This window comes from Periplaneta americana, chromosome 4 (genome assembly GCF_040183065.1).
Source record: "Periplaneta americana isolate PAMFEO1 chromosome 4, P.americana_PAMFEO1_priV1, whole genome shotgun sequence".
NCBI lineage: Eukaryota > Metazoa > Arthropoda > Insecta > Blattodea > Blattidae > Periplaneta > Periplaneta americana.
This window is the reverse complement of record NC_091120.1, coordinates 139,883,818-139,906,002: the sequence shown is the minus strand read 5'-3', so window position 1 is coordinate 139,906,002 and position 22,185 is coordinate 139,883,818. Positions and strand designations below refer to the sequence as shown.

General features: G+C 38.2%; 1 protein-coding gene across 1 annotated transcript in view; it reads left to right on the top strand.

Annotated features, from left to right (window-relative positions):
- Positions 1 to 22,185, top strand: part of Ino80 (chromatin-remodeling ATPase INO80) — a 454,888-nt gene that overhangs the window by 306,917 nt on the left and 125,786 nt on the right. Inside the window, exons 27-28 of the mRNA XM_069824011.1 lie at positions 11,073 to 11,162; positions 11,292 to 11,379. Of these exons, the coding sequence (XP_069680112.1) occupies positions 11,073 to 11,162; positions 11,292 to 11,379 (178 nt within the window). The remainder of the gene's footprint in view (positions 1 to 11,072; positions 11,163 to 11,291; positions 11,380 to 22,185) is intronic.

The following is a 22,185-nucleotide window of genomic DNA, read 5'->3' as shown; positions in this document are numbered from 1 at the left end:
TCATCCAACTAGAATGGAGGTATGTGTGGTTAGCACGATGATCCTCCCAGCCGTTATAGCTGGCATTCGCAACCGGATTCGCTACCTATCGTAGCTCCCGAAGTGCATCACAATGCTGGGTGGGTACCGGTCCCATACACTGGTCGAAATTTCATGAGGAAATTTCTTTCCCCATGAGGACTCGAACCAGCGCGCATTCCGTAACACGAGTCCTAGGCAGAGTGCCTTAGACCACGACGCCAATGCGTGGGACGTTGTAGCTAGCTTACGGAACATAATTTTATTACAAATTTTAGCTCCCGAAATTCATACGATGCTGAATGGGCACCGATTCCATAAACTAGCCGGAATTCCCTCCTGAGGACTCCTCCCTATCTCCCTCTCTCCCTCTCTCACTCCCTCCCTTCCTCCCTCCCTCTCTCTCTCTCTGCGTCGGCTTTCCATGCCGAAGACGAGGCCTAATACCGGAAAATCTAAGTGGAATTTGTAGTGGATAAAATAGAAAGCCGTGTCTTTAATAAATTTTGTCTTCTTGTTCTTCTGTGTACGAATTCATTCTGTTTGCTTCTCCCATCAAGCTTCCTCCTCTCCGTCCATCTCTTTAGGAGGTCTTCATCTTCTCTTTCCATCTAAAGGTCTGTCTTTGGTTCTTCTCTGCCTCCATTCTATCTAGATGTTATTTCCAATAATTTTTTCTGTCTTTACTATATTTTGCTGTCTTGAATGTTACTATTTGATCTAATTTCCGCATTAGGTATTCAATGAAATATTCCCCCTTGAATAGCCATCAAAATTTCCATTTCATAGGCGCTTGGTTTTTTGTTTAATTTTCACTGTATCAGTTCTGGTTTTTGCTTCGTATTCTTTCAGTTTCCGAGACTAGATTCTGGTATCTATGAACAATCTAAAGCTACACCTTGAAGTGGGTTGCTAGCCCGTCTTCATGGCGGGTTTGTTGTTCAGGGTTTTCCTTCCTAGGTTGATTATTAGGGACCGGATTTTTATGTAATATCAAGGTGCTAATATCAAGGTGTGAAATATGTGCATATTTATATAAGAAAAATAAGCTGAATATGTACCAAAATATGTAAAATCATGAAAATATATAATATCAGTATCTGGGCTGGCTTGTATTGTTAAGCGTAGATATTTGTAGTCTGGTACAATGTTTAATTTTCTTTTCTTCATGACAATTTCTACTGTTTCTGGTGCTCTTCCGCCGTTTCATCATTTCTGTCTTATCCACATTTATATCAAATTTGTTTTCATTGCACCATTTTACCATGATGTTTATTGTTTCTTTTAACTTTGTAAGGTCTTTAGACCCTACTACTATGTCGTCCGCTTATGCGTATGAGATTATTCCCTCCTTGATTTTTACAGTACAGAGGAGTTGTATGAGAAAAGTTGCCTTTTGTTCATTCATATTTACAGTGGGCGGTAAGGGGTGAGTGCCTCTTTTACTTCCTGAAACTTAGATGTTATGTTTCGTCCCGAAATATATCCTTTCTCGGGTAGGTAAAAAGGCTTATTTCAAATTGTAAGCTTCCCCAGCAGCAGTTTTCTTTTTCCTTTTAAAGAAGTAAAAATGAATAAAACCCCTGAATATGTAGATTTATGTAATACCAAGCCATAATGTGTAATGTGGGGTAAATATGTAGTATCAAATTTTAATATATTAATGGTAATTACAAGATTCGCAAAGATTTGTTATTTATATACGGTTAGGTTCAAAGGAATATAATACGTAATTACATAAAAATCAGATCCCCATTGATTACTTTCATCCGGCTCAGGAACTCAACCTATTCCCTCTACATTTTTAAACAACTTTGTCGCTATTTCAATTACATCTGGGGAAAGGTGTAGTTATATACTTGAGCTGGTTGTTCACTACGTCTTATTCGCTTATTCTGTAGTTGTTTTTGGGTAAGTTGGATAGTGAAGTGTTTAGTCGAAAACCATGAACCACATCAAACAGTGTGGTTGGTGGCTTTGAAAGAAAACGTGAAATCCTATCTTGGAGCGCATCACGTTACTGTATGTATCACTGCTGCTATACTGTTTGGAATCTTAACGACAGACTGCAGCTTGTAACATGGTTTCACATTGACTTAACATTACACTGTTTTCTTCATTAACCGTCCTGATCTTTGCAGTTAAGGATTTATCATATGCTGTTCATTGCAGAATTTCTGACACGTTTGGTAACTAGCACATTGCAAAATTGTAATTATAAACAGTTGCCGTTCGTGATTAACGCACAGCTTCTGCAAAACTTGGGAGCCACGGTTAAGAGTTCGAATCCCGTTTAGGACACGAATGTCTATTCATTGGTAATGTGATGATTTCTATTTTATTAGCTTAGATCAGTGATGTCAAAGCAAGCGCATTTTTCTGACCTTGATGTCGTGGGCGGGCGTTAAGCGCTATGAATGGAAGGAGGAAGGATTATGTATATGAATAAGCAGCCCTTTGGATTAAGAAAACTGTGGTGTACAAACTTCAAACGGAACGTGAAATTTTACGTTGTTATTTTTATACGACTTCTTTCTGTTTTATGTCTTCTATATTGTCTGTAAAACAAAAGTACTAACATCAATTTTTATTTCTTAATATTGCAGTTGTGTTTTAAAAGTTAATAACATAATAAAGAATTAAGAAGGAATACTTACTTACTGGCTTTTAAGGAACCCGGAGGTTCATATCCGCCCTCACATAAGCCCGCCATTGGTCCCTATCCTGAGCAAGATGAATCCAGTCTCTATCATCATATCCCACCTCCCTCAAATCCATTTTAATATTATCTTCCCATCTATGTCTCGGCCTCTCCAAAGGTCTTTTTCCCTCCGGCCTCCCAACTAACACTCTATATGCATTTCTGGATTCGCCCATACATGCTACATGCCCTGCCCATCTCAAACGTTTGGATTTAATGTTCCTAATTATGTCAGGTGAAGAATACAATGCGTGCAGTTCTGTGTTGTGTAACTTTCTCCATAGGCCTACTGCTGTAACTTCATTCCTCTTAGCCCCAAATATTTTCCTAAGCACCTTATTTTCAAACACCCTTAACCTATGTTCCTCTCTCAAAGTGAGAGTCCAAGTTTCACAACCATAAAGAACAACCGATAATATAACTGTTTTATAAACTCTAACTTTCAGATTTTTTGACAGTAGACTGGATGATAAAAGCTTCTCAACCGAATAGCCATATTCACAAAAATTCCGTAGTAATACAACTAAGTGAATGAAACACATTATTCATAAAGAAAGTGATATCCCAAAGAAAGAGATTGATTATGACGTGGTAAGCTGGAATTGGTATTGATAGTATCTTTAGCCTTGTAAAAGTAATCAGTAAACTAATCAAAACAATATTACAGTACAAGGCAAAGTTACCTAGGTTTTTTTTTTACTGTAACTAATATTACATAATAAACCTCTTATCGCTCTATGCTTTTAAGGTGATATTGGTGCACAACTTCCTCTCATCAGAATATTAAATTGTTTTCTAGAAATCTGCTGAAACTATAGAGCTGACGTTTTTACAACATATGGGCACATATTTTTTTGTTTATGATGTAACAGTAGTTGCTTTGTTAATTCATTTCCTTACAAACATTCTCCATGCAAATATTTCAAAATGTTCAATACACTATTTTCAGTATGATAATAAATAAAAGTCAATACTACAGTTGTATGATCATACAACTGTAATATTCACTTTTACTTATTATCATATCGAATCAATGATCACAATAAGAATTTCGACCATAGCATTTCTTAGTATACTATCTACAGTAATACGTATTTACGATATATTAGATTTACGAAAACATTGTTTCAGTACCTGTAAGGGTACAAAATAAAATATCTGAAAATTTCACTTGAAAAAGTTGAGAAAATATTCCTTTCGAATAAAAAAGCAAGCTTGTGAAAAATGAGCATTAAAATTAAAACTTACATTCTTATAATGTACTTATCCTACTTCTCAAACAAATCTAAAAATTAACATGGATACAGTTTTAATAATTTCTCTTCCCTTTATCCATTAAATCAGTGCTGGCCATCCCTGTATATAGCTCGACCAAGCGGCATATACTACCTCTTCCGTCTGTCTCCTTCCTTTCCGCTGTAAAGCGCTCAGGCTCTCCTGGTGCGCTTGCGCTTCAGTTTACTTGACAGGTTTAGATGAAAGCCCAGATCATGCTCATCCACAATACCGGACTTTCAGAGTGTGCTTTGCAGTCTCAGTTCGATAAATCGTAAATTATTTCACGAAGTAAACCTTTCTTTGAATGGAAAGTCTTGGGGCGGATAAGTACGAGTAGGAAGATAAAGCAGGTTATGTTCGATTGTTTGTTTATTTATGTACTTATTTATTTGTTTGTTGTTTGTTTATTTATTTATTTATACAATTTTTAAATCTGCCACCTTGTCGGACATTGTATATCTTTCAATATCTATCTGACGTCCCACATCTCTTGGTCTTCCTCTTCCTTTCGTATAGGCTACTAGCCTATTCATGACGATAAAGAATCAAGCCATCTCTTGCGAGGTATTCTGGAGAGTGCTCTTTCCATTCCATACTTATTCTGGTAGTTCACGCATCTAGTGGATTCTGCTCTGTTCTAGAAATCACGACAAATGGATCCGGTCTCTGATATCGAACTCCGGACAATCAGAATACAGTGCGGACGGGTTAATCACCACCTTACTGTACTTAGTATCTCGTTTAATATACCCAATAAAAACTCTTCTGTGCTTCCAGTGCTCATTTCATCTATTCTTCTCAGGAATTAGTTCTCACAACCAAATATAGAGATGCCATCTCTTTATGATTTTTTTTTATCTAAGTGCAGGTACTTGGTTTTGCGTCATTCATACAAGCGTTTCCATCTAGGAGTGACGCGACTACGCTCTGGTTCTTTTTTCCGCCGTAAGCGTCGACGTCGGCGCACTGTAGGAGACGAACTACATAGTACAGCATGATGAACAAGATTTAATATCTGCCTGTTAGTAATATATTGCTGTTGATTTGTTACCATCGACGTTATCATCATGAACATCATCTGGACTCAACTGGATTCAAGTTACATCCCAATTATAGTAATATTATACATTACCTTTTCATCTATTTCTTCATCGTTTCATATCTGTCTCTCTCAGTAGCTGTACGTACAATAGGCCTATAATTTGTCGAACTTCTCTAAATGGATCCAATCTTAATGTGTTCGCATTAGTCCTTCACTTTTCTCCCACTTGTTAATACTTCTAGTTATCTAAATGTAGTACTTATCTCATCGCTTAAGTATATCCAGCCATTCCGTAACTTAATTTTACTGCAGGACACTAACTCCAATACTTCATTGAAATATTATTAATGTTAACTAGAACTGAAAATATAAGAATGGTTTGAACATGTAATAATGAGCTATTATAGAGAAACTCTATTTAAAGCGCCAGCTAAAGCTCGGTGTTTGTTCTTGACTCAACACCCTTTCGTTTGCTGGCACACACTGCAGTGAATTCGGGGCTTGGAATCGCTGATTTCGAATTAAAAATTAATATAAACTCTAGACTAATAAAAGCAGGGCCCCTATATATAATCCTAATATAGATGTTAACTTTGAGACCAGAAACTGTTCGAAATGCTGCCCGTTCGTTATGTAATCGTTCTTCATATCGTTTTAAGAAGTTGTCATTGACTCTTATGAGTTTTTGAATCGAAAATTTTAGTTCCTCTGCTGTACGAACGATTAGACCTATGCGAGAAACTTAAGCGAATTTTTAGTTCATCACTAGGGATGGCGTTTTGGAGCCGGAAGTCGAAACAACTCGACATAAATCGGTTATAACTTGATTAATTTAATTAAGTTTTTTCCTCGATGAATGCATGTCTTCCTCCCTGCCCTCCTTTTGTCCACTATAGATTCACTTTTAGTTTCCTTGCTACAGAGTCTGTTTCACCATACGAATTGTAATATAAAGAAACCTTTTGATCAATAGTGTGTTTCTAACATAACCAAAATAAATGCTTGAGACAGTAAATCTGAGTGTAAAAGCTACATGGTACAGTACAACTTCGAAAGTGAAACTGCAGTACAATACATGGTGAATCGTAAATAATGTCATTAATTTCAGGTGGTTATTCTTTGAGATATTTCAAACGAAAATGTTTAATACAATTTTGCTCGTTTTTCCTTCGTTTTCGAAATAAAAATTGTTTTATATGAAACATTTCATAGCGTGTTTTGGAAAAGCTATTGATTTAATTTCCAACACGCTCAGCAAATTCAAGAGAGCATGTATTATGATAATAAATGATTGAATGAGTTTTGGTTTTGTCCTTAATTGTGCAGAAATTTGAACCGAACAAATGTAAACTTGTAAAATTCCTTTATAGAACGAAAAGGTAAACATTTCTGCACATTTAAAGGATAGAATTAAAATTCTTTCAAACATTTATTATCACAATACATTGCTCTCTTAAACTGACTGAACATATTGGGAATTATATCAGCGGCTTTCCCAGAACACTTTTTTGTTTGGAATATTTCAAAGAACAACCCGCTGAAATTAATTACATTACTTACGGTTCACTCTGTATTTGTTCTGTAAGGTGCAATTGTAATATATATCAAGAAAAAGGATTAAGACGATGTGGGGGAGGGTTTACGGGAAGTATTTACATTTTTTCCTGCCATAACAGAACTTTTATAGTTACAGTATTCCTTTATCATATGATAGGGATAAAAGGAGACGCCTGAACTTTATAATATTCCCACGAAACCATCCCGTGGCTCCTACGGCGAACGTCCCACGGTGCATAAAACCGCAAGAATTTCTGCCATTAATACTGATGTCTGTGCCTTCAGGTGAGGCACATGCTAATACATCTTGTGTACTTTTTGCGAGTACGAAAAGTGGGCTACTCTATGAATTCCAAGCAGTGTAGCCTACATGGACAGGTTACATTGTGTAATATCATGGTGGCTGAGTCTTCTCAGAACCGACCCTCAGGGTTACCGTCCACGCGAGACGTCATCACGGAGCTGCGCCTCAAGAAGCGGAACAAAACGTCTGGCACCGGTATAGTCCGGTATTGTACGTCAGCAAAAAGGGTCATCCGGAAACTTAAGTATTGCTGGCCCCTCTGACAAATCATAGCTAGAGCACGGCTATTCCTTGATTCCGGTTTGATTTCCCGACGTAGGAAAAGATTATGATCGGAGGGTGGACATTGTCTGGGGTAGTCCCTTTTCTCTCAACTTCAGTAACAACAGTAGAGATTGAGTACTACTTATCTTTGGATTCTTTACGTTTATAGTATTTAAAATGGAATAAGTCCCATAATTGTCCACATAATTTATGCATATACACTTTTAATTGAAGGGTTCAGAACCATAGTGGGCAAAGCGCCATTTATTAAAAACGGAGAAAGCAAGGGTTAAAGTTCAGTGAATAACATAGTTTAATGAAGATTGACATATCGTTTAGTTTTAATGTTTGTACTTTATATTACTTGCTATATGTTTCCATTGAATTATGGTAATAACTTCATTTTAACCCTCGTTTTCTACGGTTTTAGTAAATGGCGCTTGGCCCACTATGGTTCTGAACCCTTCAATTGTCCTCATAAAATCTTCGATTCAATTATTGAAACCGTGGACGGCACAACTAATCACGAGGTGTCTTGATTCTTGATTCATAGTCAGCTTTCCTCCATCCTGAGATGGCCATGGCGTTGGTTGCAAAGAATTTGTTCAGTAGCCTCTGTATTGTCCCCGCCATTTATCTTTGAAGCTGAAAGGGACGGACGGGGAGGGAAAGTCTATTTCTATTTCAGAATTGATGACCGAATTAATTTTTTTGTTATCATTAAATGAATATCAATAATACGATTACAGAGGTTGAAAATGACCACAAGTCATTTGTAACAAATTACAGTGTCCACCGCTGTGGAGTAACGGTTAGTAGGCCTATGTCTGACCGTAAAACGAGAGGGCCCAAGTTCAAATCCCGGTTAGGACAAGTTACTAGGTTGGGGTTTTTCCAGAGTTTTCCCTCAACCAATTGAAGCAGAATTGCTGGGTGACTTAGAGTAGGCCAGATTCCATTACCATCCAAACAAAATATGAACTTAAAATAGCAAACACACAGAGTGGTCTACAGTCCTCCATTAAAAATTGTTAACTTTGCGTTCAGTATTAAGAGAAGCTTAAAATAAATACTGACATGTTTGACACAGTGGTACAGATTGGCAATAAAGCGACGTACCAGGTTATTAGTCTGGTACATTCGGTGAATAACACAATGCCATTGTCTGGGAGAAGCGTCACGTTTCAGTGTAGTCCTTGGGCGGAGAGCGAGGCGTATCGGACAGGAATAGTGTGCTGGTTGCGACTGAATTAAATTCTTAACCACGTTGAAAAATGTGATGTAATGCTGTGTTGAGATTTTTGTTTTCTTTTTCTTTTCGGTGGAGGATCTTTGAACGTAAAGTGAAGCGCCTTTATGATTGTGGTTCAGTCAAATTGTAATGGAATTTTGTCTTTTTACCAGTCGGTTTTAAAGCTTTGTAAGACAGTGATATTACCTGTTGAATACAACAGGCTAGAAGGATTATGGCTGCCGAAATGTGTTTATGCAGATCAGAGAAATGAGGCAGTGAGAAACGGTTAAATATTACAAGCGTCATGGAAGTAATTCGTATGTTTTAAGTGGTAACTATAACACATTTTAGGAACTTACACTTCGAACACCCTAGATAGCGCACGAATGATCAGAGAGGTTTGTGACAAAGTAAGCCTATGACTTTCATGTTGTTTTAATGAATGATGGACGGATCACCATTCAGTATTTTTTTTTCGGAGGAGAACCCGTAGGCGAGCACCGCATCCTTAGGCTTATTGTGCAACCTACTTGTATTGGGATGATTATAGAAGTCATTAGGACTACTCTTCAAGCACGTGATTCACTGGAATCTTATCGATTCGGCTATGGCATCCAGTTCTGTTAATATGCCCCTCCTCAGATCGATGGCATCGCAATTCACGTGCTTGTGTTCTGCTGCATCCTTTGATTCGAAGATCGCGGCACTACAGTTTCTGCGACTCTCTCCATCCGTAGTCCACTGTAAGTCCTTACGGGTCCCTGGGATTTGTGCAGCTTTCCCAGACATGACACCTGTAGGCGAATACCGGAACGTCTGCCACAATCTCCTGGTCGACCTGAAACTATTAAGATGATATATGAAGTTGAAGTTAATGAAGACGAAATGAGTCAAGAGGTCCGACGCCGAAAGTTACCCACCAATTCTGCTTACGAAAAAATTCTCAACCAGGTTTTGAACCCGGTCCCGCTCCTTTCACGGTCAGGCAAGCTAACCGTTATTCCACAGCGGTGGACTTCAGTAATATATAGATTTATTAAAAAGAAGTCCTCTAACTTTATTAAAAAGTAAGTTTGTAGGAAAGTAAATATACAGTTTTGTCGATAAAAGAATGTGTTTATACTGGTATAAACCAATTTATGAAAATATGCCACATTGCTGCTGTCGCCTCGCATCTTGAGTCACACTTCATGTTCCATATGATTAATCTTCTTTAATTTCCTGGACCTCTTGTAAAAACGTTGCAGCAATCATATGTTTTCTATGGACTTTTGATCTGCCATAACTGGATTTTATCTGCCTCGAAACCGGTCTCGTAATGTTTCGAAACTTCCACAATAACGATAATTGCAGGGTCCATACGTCAAGCCTTGTAGAGGGAAAACCGTTATTTACTGATACGATTTTCCAAAAACACCTTAACTCAAGAATAGCTTGAATTGCTGTTTGTTTCATTTGCTATAGCAACAATAGCAAACTAATTGAAACAAGTTTCTGTGAAAATAAACCTCACGCTTTTATAAACAAATCTTGTATTATTATTTTATTTCTATAAGTTTACTTCTTAACAATGATGACTTTCAAATTTGTAGTACATTTTGAATAAGACTAGCTATATATACGTTATTCTGCTTCGGTTGGAAGATTCTTCTATTTCGTTCCGTCATTTCAAAATGACTTGAAATCTCGAAGATTGAGGGACTGTTTATTAGTCCGAATACTTTATAGAGCGTGGATATATTTCCATTGCAAATGTGATGCTTTTTATAGATGAAGCACGTCTTCATGCAGACTCACATCATAGGCGTCATACGTTTTCCGTTTAGGCCCGCGTCAAAAACAAAATTCATAAAATGGACTTACGATATTCAAAAGTACGAGTATATAGTATGTGAACAGTTCAACAACTGTAATCAGAAATATCATCAAATGATGATTGCTTTACACCATGTTGTCCCATACGTATTACGATGGTCCCATCTTCGGCTGAATAATTTAACTGATTAGTGATTACCTTCAAATAGCGAAAGGTTTTTCTCCTTCCCGGAGAATTCACTTTTCCGTCTAGCGCAGGAGCATGCCCTGATTCCCGCCACACGGAAGCAGTAAGAGGCGAGCTATTATTTTTGAAATTACATAATTTTATGGAACACTCCTTTGAACAAATTCAAAGAGTAACTTTTTCTCTGTTATATATCCTAAAATAGAGTAATAAAGTACTGAAATTTGTGCACATAAACTTTAATTTCGTCTCTCAGACAATGCATAGCGTTTTACCGGAATAAATTAGGATGGAATGTCTTCAATTAAAAATAGTGGTACGTAATTGCAAAATGTTGACAACTCGTACTATAAATTTACGTTTTTATCCTTGCTATTTTTTCATGCTAGAAGTACAAATGATACGGCATACTTTCAAAATAGATGTCACTTCTTTGTTCCTAATTTCATAACATTGTATCACAACTGAAGTTACAAATGGTTTGTGAGGCTGATACTGCTATTGATAATTCTATTATTGCTGAAATTGCTACGGCTACTAGGTACAGTCCTTTGAAGAGGATGGCTAATGTTCGTGTTTGGATGTTTCTCTCTGCAGGGTATAGAGTGAGAATCCTGTGATGTCTGCGTTTACCTAAATAGTGACATAAAACACATTATATTTCCTTTTCAGAATGAACCCAAGAGAGTCCGGCTTGAAGATGGACACGAAGATTCCGTCCTCAGTGTGGATTCCATGCCACCTAGCCCAAGTCAAAGCGAAGTAAGTAAAGTAAAAAGCATTATGTATATTTTTCAATTTCTTGAACTCTGATTTTGCTAGTTCTGTTCTTCAGATCTAGTGTCGTGTTCGAGTATGTCGAGTTATCGTGTTCACTTCATTGTTATACAGGTGTCGCAAGGGAGTGGTGCACCCCCTCAAGACGAGACCAGTAATGAGGGTCTGGTTGTGGATGTTGACAGCCCTGCTACACCTCAAAGTGAGTATTAATGACCATTATATATAGAGAATCATACTTCAACTTGCAAAATAGCTGCTTAAAACTTAGTCCACAATAAACCGGGAACGAGAACCAGAATGAGAACGAGAATTGTAGAATATGAAAGTTAAGGTTTTTGATTCGCAATAAACAGAGAACAAAAACGACTATGCATATCCATATATGTCAATAACGACATGTAAAGTCGATATTACGCAATTTGATGTTATTTGTGTATACTTGACCAATGACATTCTCTCACGAGTACCAGCCAGCCAACACAAACACAGGTTAACCAATTTAGAAATTTAAGACACGAAATACAGAGGAGCTTAAAAAAATGTATAGCCTACACTGTTTGTTCGTCAATAACTTTGGAACAAATTGAGATAAAATTCTCATTTTCGGGAAAATTATAGCTTAATGTTGTTAGTTGGCAGTGACTAGATGAGCGCGCAGGTGTATTGTGAAAACAAAATGGCGGATGCAAGGTTGTCGTTCTAACAACGGAAGGCAATGTGGAAGTGGTACATTAAGTTTGAAAACAGCGAGGTACGACGACAATGCCGGAACGAGTTTCAAACAATACTGCTCACACGTCTAATAATTGAGCGTATTCGTCACAAATTCGGAGCCAATGGTACTGTTAATGATGTGCATAAAGGACGTTCCGGGCGATCTGTAACAGCAAAAACTGCAGCTACCTCCGCAGCAGTGTTACAACAATTTACACGTTCACCACAGAAGTCTGTGAAACAATGTGCACGTGAAACCGGAGTCAGTCAATCAGTGTAAGCGAATTTTGAAGCTGCAAAGTGGAAGGTGTACATTCCAAGACTGCTGCATGCAATGAATGAGGACGACCCTTTTCGACAAATTGAGTACTATGAGTGGTTTGACAACATGGGGAGTTTGCAGGGAACATTGTCTAGTCTGACGAGGCACAGTTCAAAGTGAATAGTACTGTAAAATACCACAATTGCATGTACTGGACCTCCGAAAATCCGCGCATCCATCAGGATAAAGCCATCAACTTACCGGAACTTAATGTGTGGTGTGGTTTGTCCTCCGGGTTTGATTGGGCCATTCTTCTTCGAAGGCACTGTTACTGGTGCGGTATATTTCGAGATGCTTCAGACAACAATTGTGCCTGCCATCCGAGCGTTGTATGGAGACGAGAGATTTTATCTGCAACAAGATGGAGCCCCAGCCGTCTACCATCGTGATGTCAGAGCGTATCTAGATGAAATTCTACCCGAACGATGGATAAGTCGAAGAGGTGCTGTCGAGTAACCAGCACGGTCCCCAGACCTAACACCAATTTCTACCTATGGGGGACCCTAAATGATGTTGTTTATCGGGAAATGCAGCTACACTGGATGCGCTACGAGAACAAATCGAAATTTAACGTCATATGCAGCTACCACACTGGACATGTTATAGAACTTCGTGGAGCAGTTCGGCGGCATGGCATCGACAGTGTTTGGATGCTGATGGTGGCCACTTCGAACAGTTACATTAAGCTACAGTTTTCTCCAAAACGAGAATTTTGTCTCAATTTGCTCCAATGTTCTTGATTAACAAACAGTGTATAAATTTTTTTAGCTACTCTGTATTTAAGAATTAAATTCACATATACACGTACGTAGCATATATGGAAAGTGATTCTACTGTATTTCTTCGTTATTTACAAGCAATGAATGGACAAGATATTATGTCAGGCTCTCCTTGTTACAAAATATATGACGACGAAATAGCTTTTTGATGACAACAGAATGAATCTAGTAGGCTGTGATCGGAAACGAGAACGGCATAGTTAAAACTTTGCCAACTCTTCGTTCCCATTCCCGGGCTCCGACAAGCTTCTCGTTAATTGTGAATGCTCACGTTTAAATACATTTTTTTTTTTTTTTTTTTTTAATTTTCGTTCTCGATCACGTTTCCGTTCCCAGTTTATTGTGAACCAGCCTTTAGTCTGGATTCATACCGTGATCGTTGCTTCCACGCTGCGTTAAAGTTGCACCTTCACCGTTGTGTACTCCACGTTCGCCACCTGAAAACAAAGGAGGAGGTCCCAGCTGATATACCTCACATCTTGTTTCCCCACTCTCTGTCACTGTCATCTCGCAGCAGACCGTGAAGTCAGACGGTGATTGAAAATACCGCGTGATTGAGCCAAGCCACTGAACGTTGACCTTGCGCATGCATCTGGTCCGGACCGTGGGACCAGTCTTGCGGGGCACGCGTCGCACTCTGTCTCGAGTGTGAACGTGCGCGCTTTCCGTTCCCATAAGCGCATGTTCCTGGAAACCGCCCTCCGGTTATAACACTTTCGGTTAACATATCGCTCACACCGTAAGGAAGCTACATGTCATATGTGGAACGTGTGACGCAATTCGTTGGCAAGTCGGCAAGTGCATGCTGATGTTCACCAGGGAGAAAATGTGCTCTCACTCTGGAATACAGTTTAACGCCTTAGGACACCGTCCTCTTCATTTTCTCCTGTCCCTTTATTCCACTAGATATTTGTTCTTTTGTGTCTTCTTTCTTTAACTTCCTCTGTGACTAGTTCATGTCAATAGAATACTTTCCTATTCCAACTCTTCTATTTCCTCCTATCACTAGATTGTCGTCTTACTCCTACTCCGTCTCTCAGTCGTCATCGCTGGAAGGCGTAATCCCTCGTGGTTTCACATCTGCAAATATTTGGACTGTCGAAAGGACTTTCTGTACTATTCGAAGAGCCACAGTCAGAACATGTCATATTGTGCAATAGTTTCTATCAATTAAACGAAATGAAGTTCTCAGTTATGATTCATTCAGTGGAAACTGTGTATGAAGTCTCATCTTAATAGTAGTAATAATAATAATAATAATAATAATAATAATAATAATAATAATAATAATAATAATAATAATAATAAAGGGTGAACCAGTCAGGGCTAGACTCCTAACCGCACTCACAGCGTCTGATTCATACGTAACGACGCTACCATATGTGGAGGATTCGTTCCACGCTTTTGCGGTTAGTATTGCATAATTCATGTTCGAAATGACGTCCTTGTGATCCTACAGTTTAATTTCGTCCCTCTGAGGATAGAAAGCATTTTAATTGCAGATTTTGATTTTCAATGCGTCCCGACGTAATAATTTCCTTTAAGTTTCCACTTTCTGTCGTGGGTTGTCGCCACTGCGCAGCTCAGAAATAATTTCCGAGGAACCATCCAAATATCTTACAGCAAACAGTTTTTTCTAGCAGTGAAGTTTGGTGGACAGGGGAGAGTGCGGAGGGAGGGGTATGGCTTGAGTTTAACCGCGTTTGACGATATGACCGCGTATCCTAATACTACGACCCTTTTTCTGGGTGATGTAGACCCTGTCTGAGACTACAATAAGAATTTTCAAGTACCCTTATAGCCTCCTTAAATGCAGTTCATTGGTCATTTTAAAAGAGTAGAATAAACGAAATAATAAATAATTTAAAATGATATAATATAAAAAAATAAAATGAATTAAAAAACGAAATTACATAAAGATAAATAAAATAAGCTATAATAAATACAAGAATTAACAGGACTTTCAGATGACAGGACAGCCGAAAGAATATCTGAAGTTGTATTTGATCATTTAGAAGAATTTAAATGCAGCAAGAAATTAATTGCGCAAACGTACGACGGAGCACGGTAAATATGGGGCAATACAATGACTTGGAAACCATATACGCAACTAAAAGGGGGGGGGGGAGAATCGAACTTCACTACAAATAAATTGCCAGTTCCAGAATGATGAGTCAAGGACTAACATAGGCCTACTTGTATTGATTTTGTATGCTCTATTATTATTATTATTATTATTATTATTATTATTATTATTATTATTATTATTATTATTATTATCTCTCTTGGTCATCAGTCGTCATTCTCATATCCTACATACAAAAATATCACGAGTGATCAGTGCTTGTGATACCTGGCAGGCTGCACATCTCCTGAAGACATGTCCTGCAACTCGCCGCAGTTCGTTCTCCGAAATGGCTCGAATTTATGTCATGTAGCGGTTGTTCGTGAAAACTGTTTGGATTTTCACTGTCCCAGTAAACGATTGTTTTGAGTGTTCACGTAACCACTGAGGTGGAACGATGCTTCGTAACTATACAAAATTAAGGTGGAGTCAAGTAGTCCATCATACACTGACTGCCCAAGGTTGCGGGTTCGATCCCGGGCCAGGTCGATGGCATTTAAGTGTGCTTAAATGCGACAGGCTCATGTCAGTAGATTTACTGGCATGTAAAAGAACTCCTGCGGGACAAAATTCCGGCACATCCGGTGACGCTGATATAACCTCTGCAGTTGCGAGCGTCGTTAAATAAAACATAACATTTACACCAGCGATGTCAGACAGGGACTAAACGGAGCGGAGCGCTCCACTAGACTGGTTGCGTGCTCCGGTGTTTCCACAGACATAAGCAAGTTCAAGCTCCGATCTAGCTCCACAACCGGCATTGGAGCTTACAACTCTGACACTACTGATTTACACTGACTGTTAGAACCACATGCAAAACCTAAGTCTGCTCTGATAATCGGGTTCCGTTAAACTCTAAACTACACGAATTTTGTAAGGTTTTAATTTAAATTTTTTCGTACATCTTATCACTCAAGACTTTGGCACCTGTATCTGCTGAGCTACATGACGGGGTGATGTCGTAGGACTTCTCTATAGTCGTTGGCCAATTTCATCTAACATTTCCTCAGTGAGAACACGCTTCACACATGTTCGTTTCTTATCCAATACTGATCCAGTTGTATGAAATTTCTTTACTAAATTGTGAATCATTTCTTTAGAAGACTATGGCGAATCAGGAAATGACTGACCGAAGTTTGTTACAACTGTTCCCCAAGATTCATATTTCACAAAGTTGCTGTAAATAAAGACTTGTTGTTCAAGGCTATATTTCATAATGGACACACTACTGCATTCTAAATGTACGGTATACAGCTGTACCCTCACAATGTGAACGTGTTTACGTACGTAACTATACACGAAACGTATACGCGAGCAGGAGGTCTGATCACTGCGATAGAGCAGCAGTTACTACTCACACGACTTTCCGCTGACGCCGGTCTAGCCCTGCCTGACTCACTCTGTACTGATGATGATGATGATGATGATAATAATAATAATAATAATAATAATAATAACAATAATAATAACAATAACAGGGATTCCACAATTAGTGTCGTCTTCTCGTACCAATCAACCAAAGCCTTTTGCCCTTTGCGTCTTCAAATCAAAATCTTCTTTTATTTATAACTTTCATCATTTAGCCGTTCCAGTCTCTTTTGTCGTCTACTCTTCTTGAAGGTTGACATTTGTGAATTTCTTTAGGTCACCACCTTCCATTTTCATGAGATAGCCAAACCAGTTAGCTGTTATTCTCTATTTTGTTTAACACAGCCTCTTCATTAATCATTCTGTGCGTAATTTCTTCATTAATTTTTACGTATTCCTGCCTAGAAACTCTTATAGTGCGTCTCAAAAAATGAATTTCCACATCCAGTTTTCTTTTACTTTATACAATGATAATAATAATAATAATAATAATAATAATAATAATAATAATAATAATAATAATAATAATAATAATAATTCACGGCGCAACAGCCCATGAAGGATCAAGGCCGATTATCCGACTTCTGGCCTCATTACATGTCTTAGCAGAGCTGTTCGATCATCCAACTAGTACGGGGGTAAAGTGTAGTCAGCCGTTATAGCTGGTTTAGGAAATATGATTTTGCTACTCACTGTAGCTCCTCAAATATATCACGATTCTGGGTGGACACAGATCCCATACACTCCGAAATTTCATGAGTTTTTTTTCTTCCTGAGGACTCGAACCAGCACACATTTCCTACTGCTAGTCCAAAGTAAGACTCCTTAGGCCACGCAGCTATACGGGACATTACAAATATGTCTGATATTATACAGTAGAACCCCGATTGTCTATTATTCTATTAACCGATCGGCGGATTATCCGACGTCTTTCTCATATTCTTTTCTTTCTTTGCTGTGGGGAAAAAATGTAGTACTGTACCTTATATTATTACATATTTTTTCTAGAGCGTATTATTACAAGCCTTTACTCTTACATAGTACTACTGCCGACAATAGGAACAGTTACTTGAAGGTGTTTTTCCCAGCTTGTAAAATAGTCACTACCCGCCTTCAGAAAAGTGATCCCAAGAACTTCGGCACACTATAGCAAACCGTGCAGCTTTCAGTCCTTGTCCTACTGTTTTAGTGCCCATACTTTATATTTTTTATGCAAAATATCTTTCATGGGTGCCACAAGTGGTTTGCTAAGGATCGAAATAAAAATGCAAATACAGTAATTGAGAGCTTTTTGAAAAGAGAAATCGCGGCTCATTTCGCATCAGAATATGAGATTGGCTTAGAACTGTACGCGATGTAATGAACAACAAGGACTTAGTGTATAATGTATATAAATCTACAACAGGAGACCTCCACTATTCCTATATTTCCGCGAACAAATATCGCAAGGAATTTCCTTAGCCCTTATAATCACATCATTGACAACCAGACTTATATTAGTGAATGGTCCACTGTCTAGCATGTCAGACATAACATTACGAAGGACATTACAAAACTGTAATATGCACTTAATTTATAAAAGATTATCCGATTTTTCGATTAACAACCCAGTTCACCACCTTCATTACCACGGATAATAGAGGTTCTACTTTACTGATAAATATGGTAGTGTTTGCAACCATTCTAAACGCAGTCTGCAACGGAAATATTCTAAAAAATTGAACAAAGTGTGGTTTTTAGATGAAGTAATTTCACAATGTGGAACCAAGAAATAGTTACATACATCCACCGTCGAAGTTGGGTCGGTAGGTGCGCTTGCTTACTGTTTCGGAGCTATTCTTGGACATGGATTCGATTTCTGCTTGGGCTGATTCCCCCAAATGTAAGGCGAATATACTGCAAGTATACTTACTTACTTACAAATGGCTTTTAAGGAACCCGAAAGTTCATTGCCGCCCTCACATAAGCCCGCCATCTGTTCCTATCCTGTGCAAGATTAATCCAGTCTCTATCATCATACCCCACCTCCCTCAAATCCATTTTAATATTATCCTCCCATCTACGTCTCGGCCTCCCTAAAGGTCTTTTTCCCTCCGGTCTCCCAACTAACACTCTATATGCATTTCTGGATTCGCCCATACGTGCTACAATGCCCTGCCCATCTCAAACGTCTGGATTTTAAGTTCCTAATTATGTCAGGTGAAGAATACAATGCGTGCAGTTCTGTGTTGTGTAACTTTCTCCATTCTCCTGTAACTTCATCCCGCTTAGCCCCAAATATTTTCCTAAGCACCTTATTCTCAAACACCCTTAACCTATGTTCCTCTCTGCAAGTATACACTGATACAAATTTGTATAAGATAGAATTGTAATAAAACTCTACAGAAAAAATCGTGGAAAGCTGTAATCGTCAACAACTGCAACATTGTCGAAAATGTTCTTAAATTTCCTGTCTTCGACTGAAGATGGTGTATCATTTTCTTGCTATGCAACTGATGATTGATCATAATTTTGCCTTAAGGTATGTATTAACGTTTGAAATGGCGTTTTTTTGACTAAAATTTTCTTTGTAATAATGGTAGCTGCAAAATCCTAGTACAGAGCATTGTACGCATAAACAGCAATAACTCAGTGAAAGAAATTTCAAAATTCAGTAAATTTTAGAAAATATATGGCATTTTGAAGAAATAGAATAATTTTTAATTAATTATTTTTTTAAGGAATCAAAAAGTGAAATTGAAGTTTCTGATATATGGTTATGTTAGTCTACTTTCATATGTTGTCTGATAAATATCTTTAAAAGGTTGGTTAAAAAATGTAGATTTTCCTCCAAAACGTTAATACATACCTTAAAGACAAGAACTTGAAGACATGATAAATATACAACCCGGGACTTTGAGCTATACTTGCATTTGTGAACCCGCAAACATTGGATCCAAGGTAACCGCTAGACCACCGAAGACGAATTAATTTGAAGGTGATGATAATTCCAACTGCTGATGAAGCTGCTAATATTATTCCTTCATTACAAAGGCATAAGTAGGTCTATTACAATGCTGACTTGAGAATCACGAAACTGGACATTATGTGAATATCCGGTCATAGAATTTGAGATCACATGCATGTTTCCTAGTGCAAATAACGTGCGAAATAAGATGCAGATACCTTGCAACTTGAGAAACTTATTGTGTAGGACTTGGACAGTCAAATTTGTGGAAAGGATGTGCAGAATACGAGATCAAGGACCTGGAACAAAAGCCCTTTAAGCCCCAGGGGTGTTTTTGCGCGAACTGTGTCGTCCCGCTGGGCTGTTCCGCAAACTGCTGGTGTTCATTCATACATACAATGCGCTATAAATAAGTCCAACTTTCTCACCGGAGCATCGTTCTACATCGCCAGCTGCACCTGCAGTATGCAAATTCGCATTACATAGTTTCATCTGCAGTTTTCGATTGTAGTTTTGCTGCGTCTTGGGTCATTTACAGTAAAACCTTCGATTACTAGCATTATTCGTTTCAAAAACGTGCTCTTAATCCAAAACACTCGCATATCAAAGCGACTTTCTCCATAAAAACCAATACGAACTCAGATTAATTCCTTTCACAAACTTTTATTCATATAAAATACAGTATAATTTAGGTAAAATTCAGTACAATAGTGCAACACAAATTACTTTACTGTATTTCGTTTTTGAGTATCTTTTACCTGTTTTTCCTGCTTAGTAAACTTCTTGAACATTTAAAGAAAATATAGGGTGCGGCAGTGGGATATATCGGTTTTTATAGCCCTGTTGTGGGACACTCAGGACAAATTAAAAGAAAACACATATACTGGAAGTAATCTAGTACAATGAAATTTATTAATGTATGATTACTTTTTAAAAACTACATTTCCTAAGTAGCCTCCACGGCAAAAATACATTCCTGCAATCTGCTATAAAAGTTTTGCATAACTCACCCCAACAAAACAGGTTTGATGGCACAAATTTCGTTCCTTATGTTTTGTTTCAGCTGGATGATGATGCGAGACTTGTTGCGATACACCCTACTTTTGAGATAACCCCATAAGAAGTAATCAGCGCACACTGCTCATGGTTTAATGAAATGTGCGCCAACATGTTTCCAGGACGAATAATTTCACGATTTGGAGACATTGCCTGGCCGCCAAGATATCCTGACCTTATTGCAGATGATTACTTCCTATGGGGTTATCTCGAAAGTCTCGCACCGTCATCCAGCTGAAACAAAACATAAGGAACGAAATTAGTGCCACCGAATCTGTTTTGTTGGGACGAGTTATGGAGAAATTTCATAGCAGATTGCAGTAATGTATTCGTTGCCTTGGAGGCTACTTAAGAAATGCAGTTTTTCAAAAGTAATCAGACATTAATAAATTGTATTGTACTAGATTACTTTCAGTATATGTGCTTTCTTTTAATTCGTCCTGCGTCTCCCACAACGGCTATGAAAACCATCATATCCCACTGTCGCACCCTATATTTTCACTATGACTAACAAAATTCCTCCTGACTGCCTGACTTACAGGAATCTTTTGGTTTGACTAAGAACCTATCCAATGACACCTGCATTTGCCTCGTTTTGAGGATTTTTCGGAAATGTGGCATCGTGTTGTCGTTAAACAGATTATTGCACGCACTGCTACAATCTTAACAGGGTGGTGAATTTGAACAAAATTTTGTACTACTTCCCACTTTTTACACATCTCTTTAATCTCATTTGAAGCAAGGAATTCGTCCGCTCTTTTCTCCTTTTCCTCCTCAGACGAGATTCCGTCCATTGCCTCTTGCTGTTGCTCGCAATGCAGAACCATCAGCTCGTCGGTGGTTACGTACAAATCGTGCTGCTCGTATTGCAAGACATCGCTCGTTTATCAAACAAAAATGTTTCCTCATTGTTCGCTCGTTTTGCAAAACACTCGCAAACCGCGTTACTCGTAATCCAGTCTCTTATCCGAGGGCAAGAGACGCTAGCCCAAGGGCGCTCTGTGCTGATGACCGTTGGTGTATACCTTTTCTTACATCAAGTGTAGGGCTACTCTTTTTTGACATGAAACGTACGTATATAGGCCCTTCTAGACGTACAAGGAGAGAAAAATTTTAATGTTTTGACATGGAAGGATTTTCTGTAAACTCTGACGTTACTCGTGGTACCAAGGAAACTGAAGTCCATTGTCATTTTCTTACATAATTGTCTTTTTCTTCTTTTCATTTTGCCCTTTCGATCGTTGGGTTTCCTCAGCCAGTCGTAATCCACTCTCACATAATCCATGGCATAATAATAAAGTGACATCAAAAACTTTTTCCTTGCATTTTTAACTATGTCCTGATTGTACCTATGCAGTGTAAAATATTACCATGGCAATTAAAACTTACGATTAAGCAAAGCCTGCATGGTGTAGTCAAAAAAACAAGGTACAGTAAAAATGTAATAAAAACGTTTTTGATATCACTGTACAAGTTATGCAGCAAAATTAGCCCTTGTATTGATGTAGTGTTTATTAGTATCAGTATTACACTAGACGGCATTACGGAAGGCGGTCAGCTGCTATATGCGCCGTAGCATTTCTAGTTTGTGACGTCACAAGCTTGTACAGTAGAACCAGTCGGAATCAGTCTATAACAAGTACTTCCCGAGTTCGTTTGTTCACGTGTGAGTCTTTTAATACTGTATATTGAAT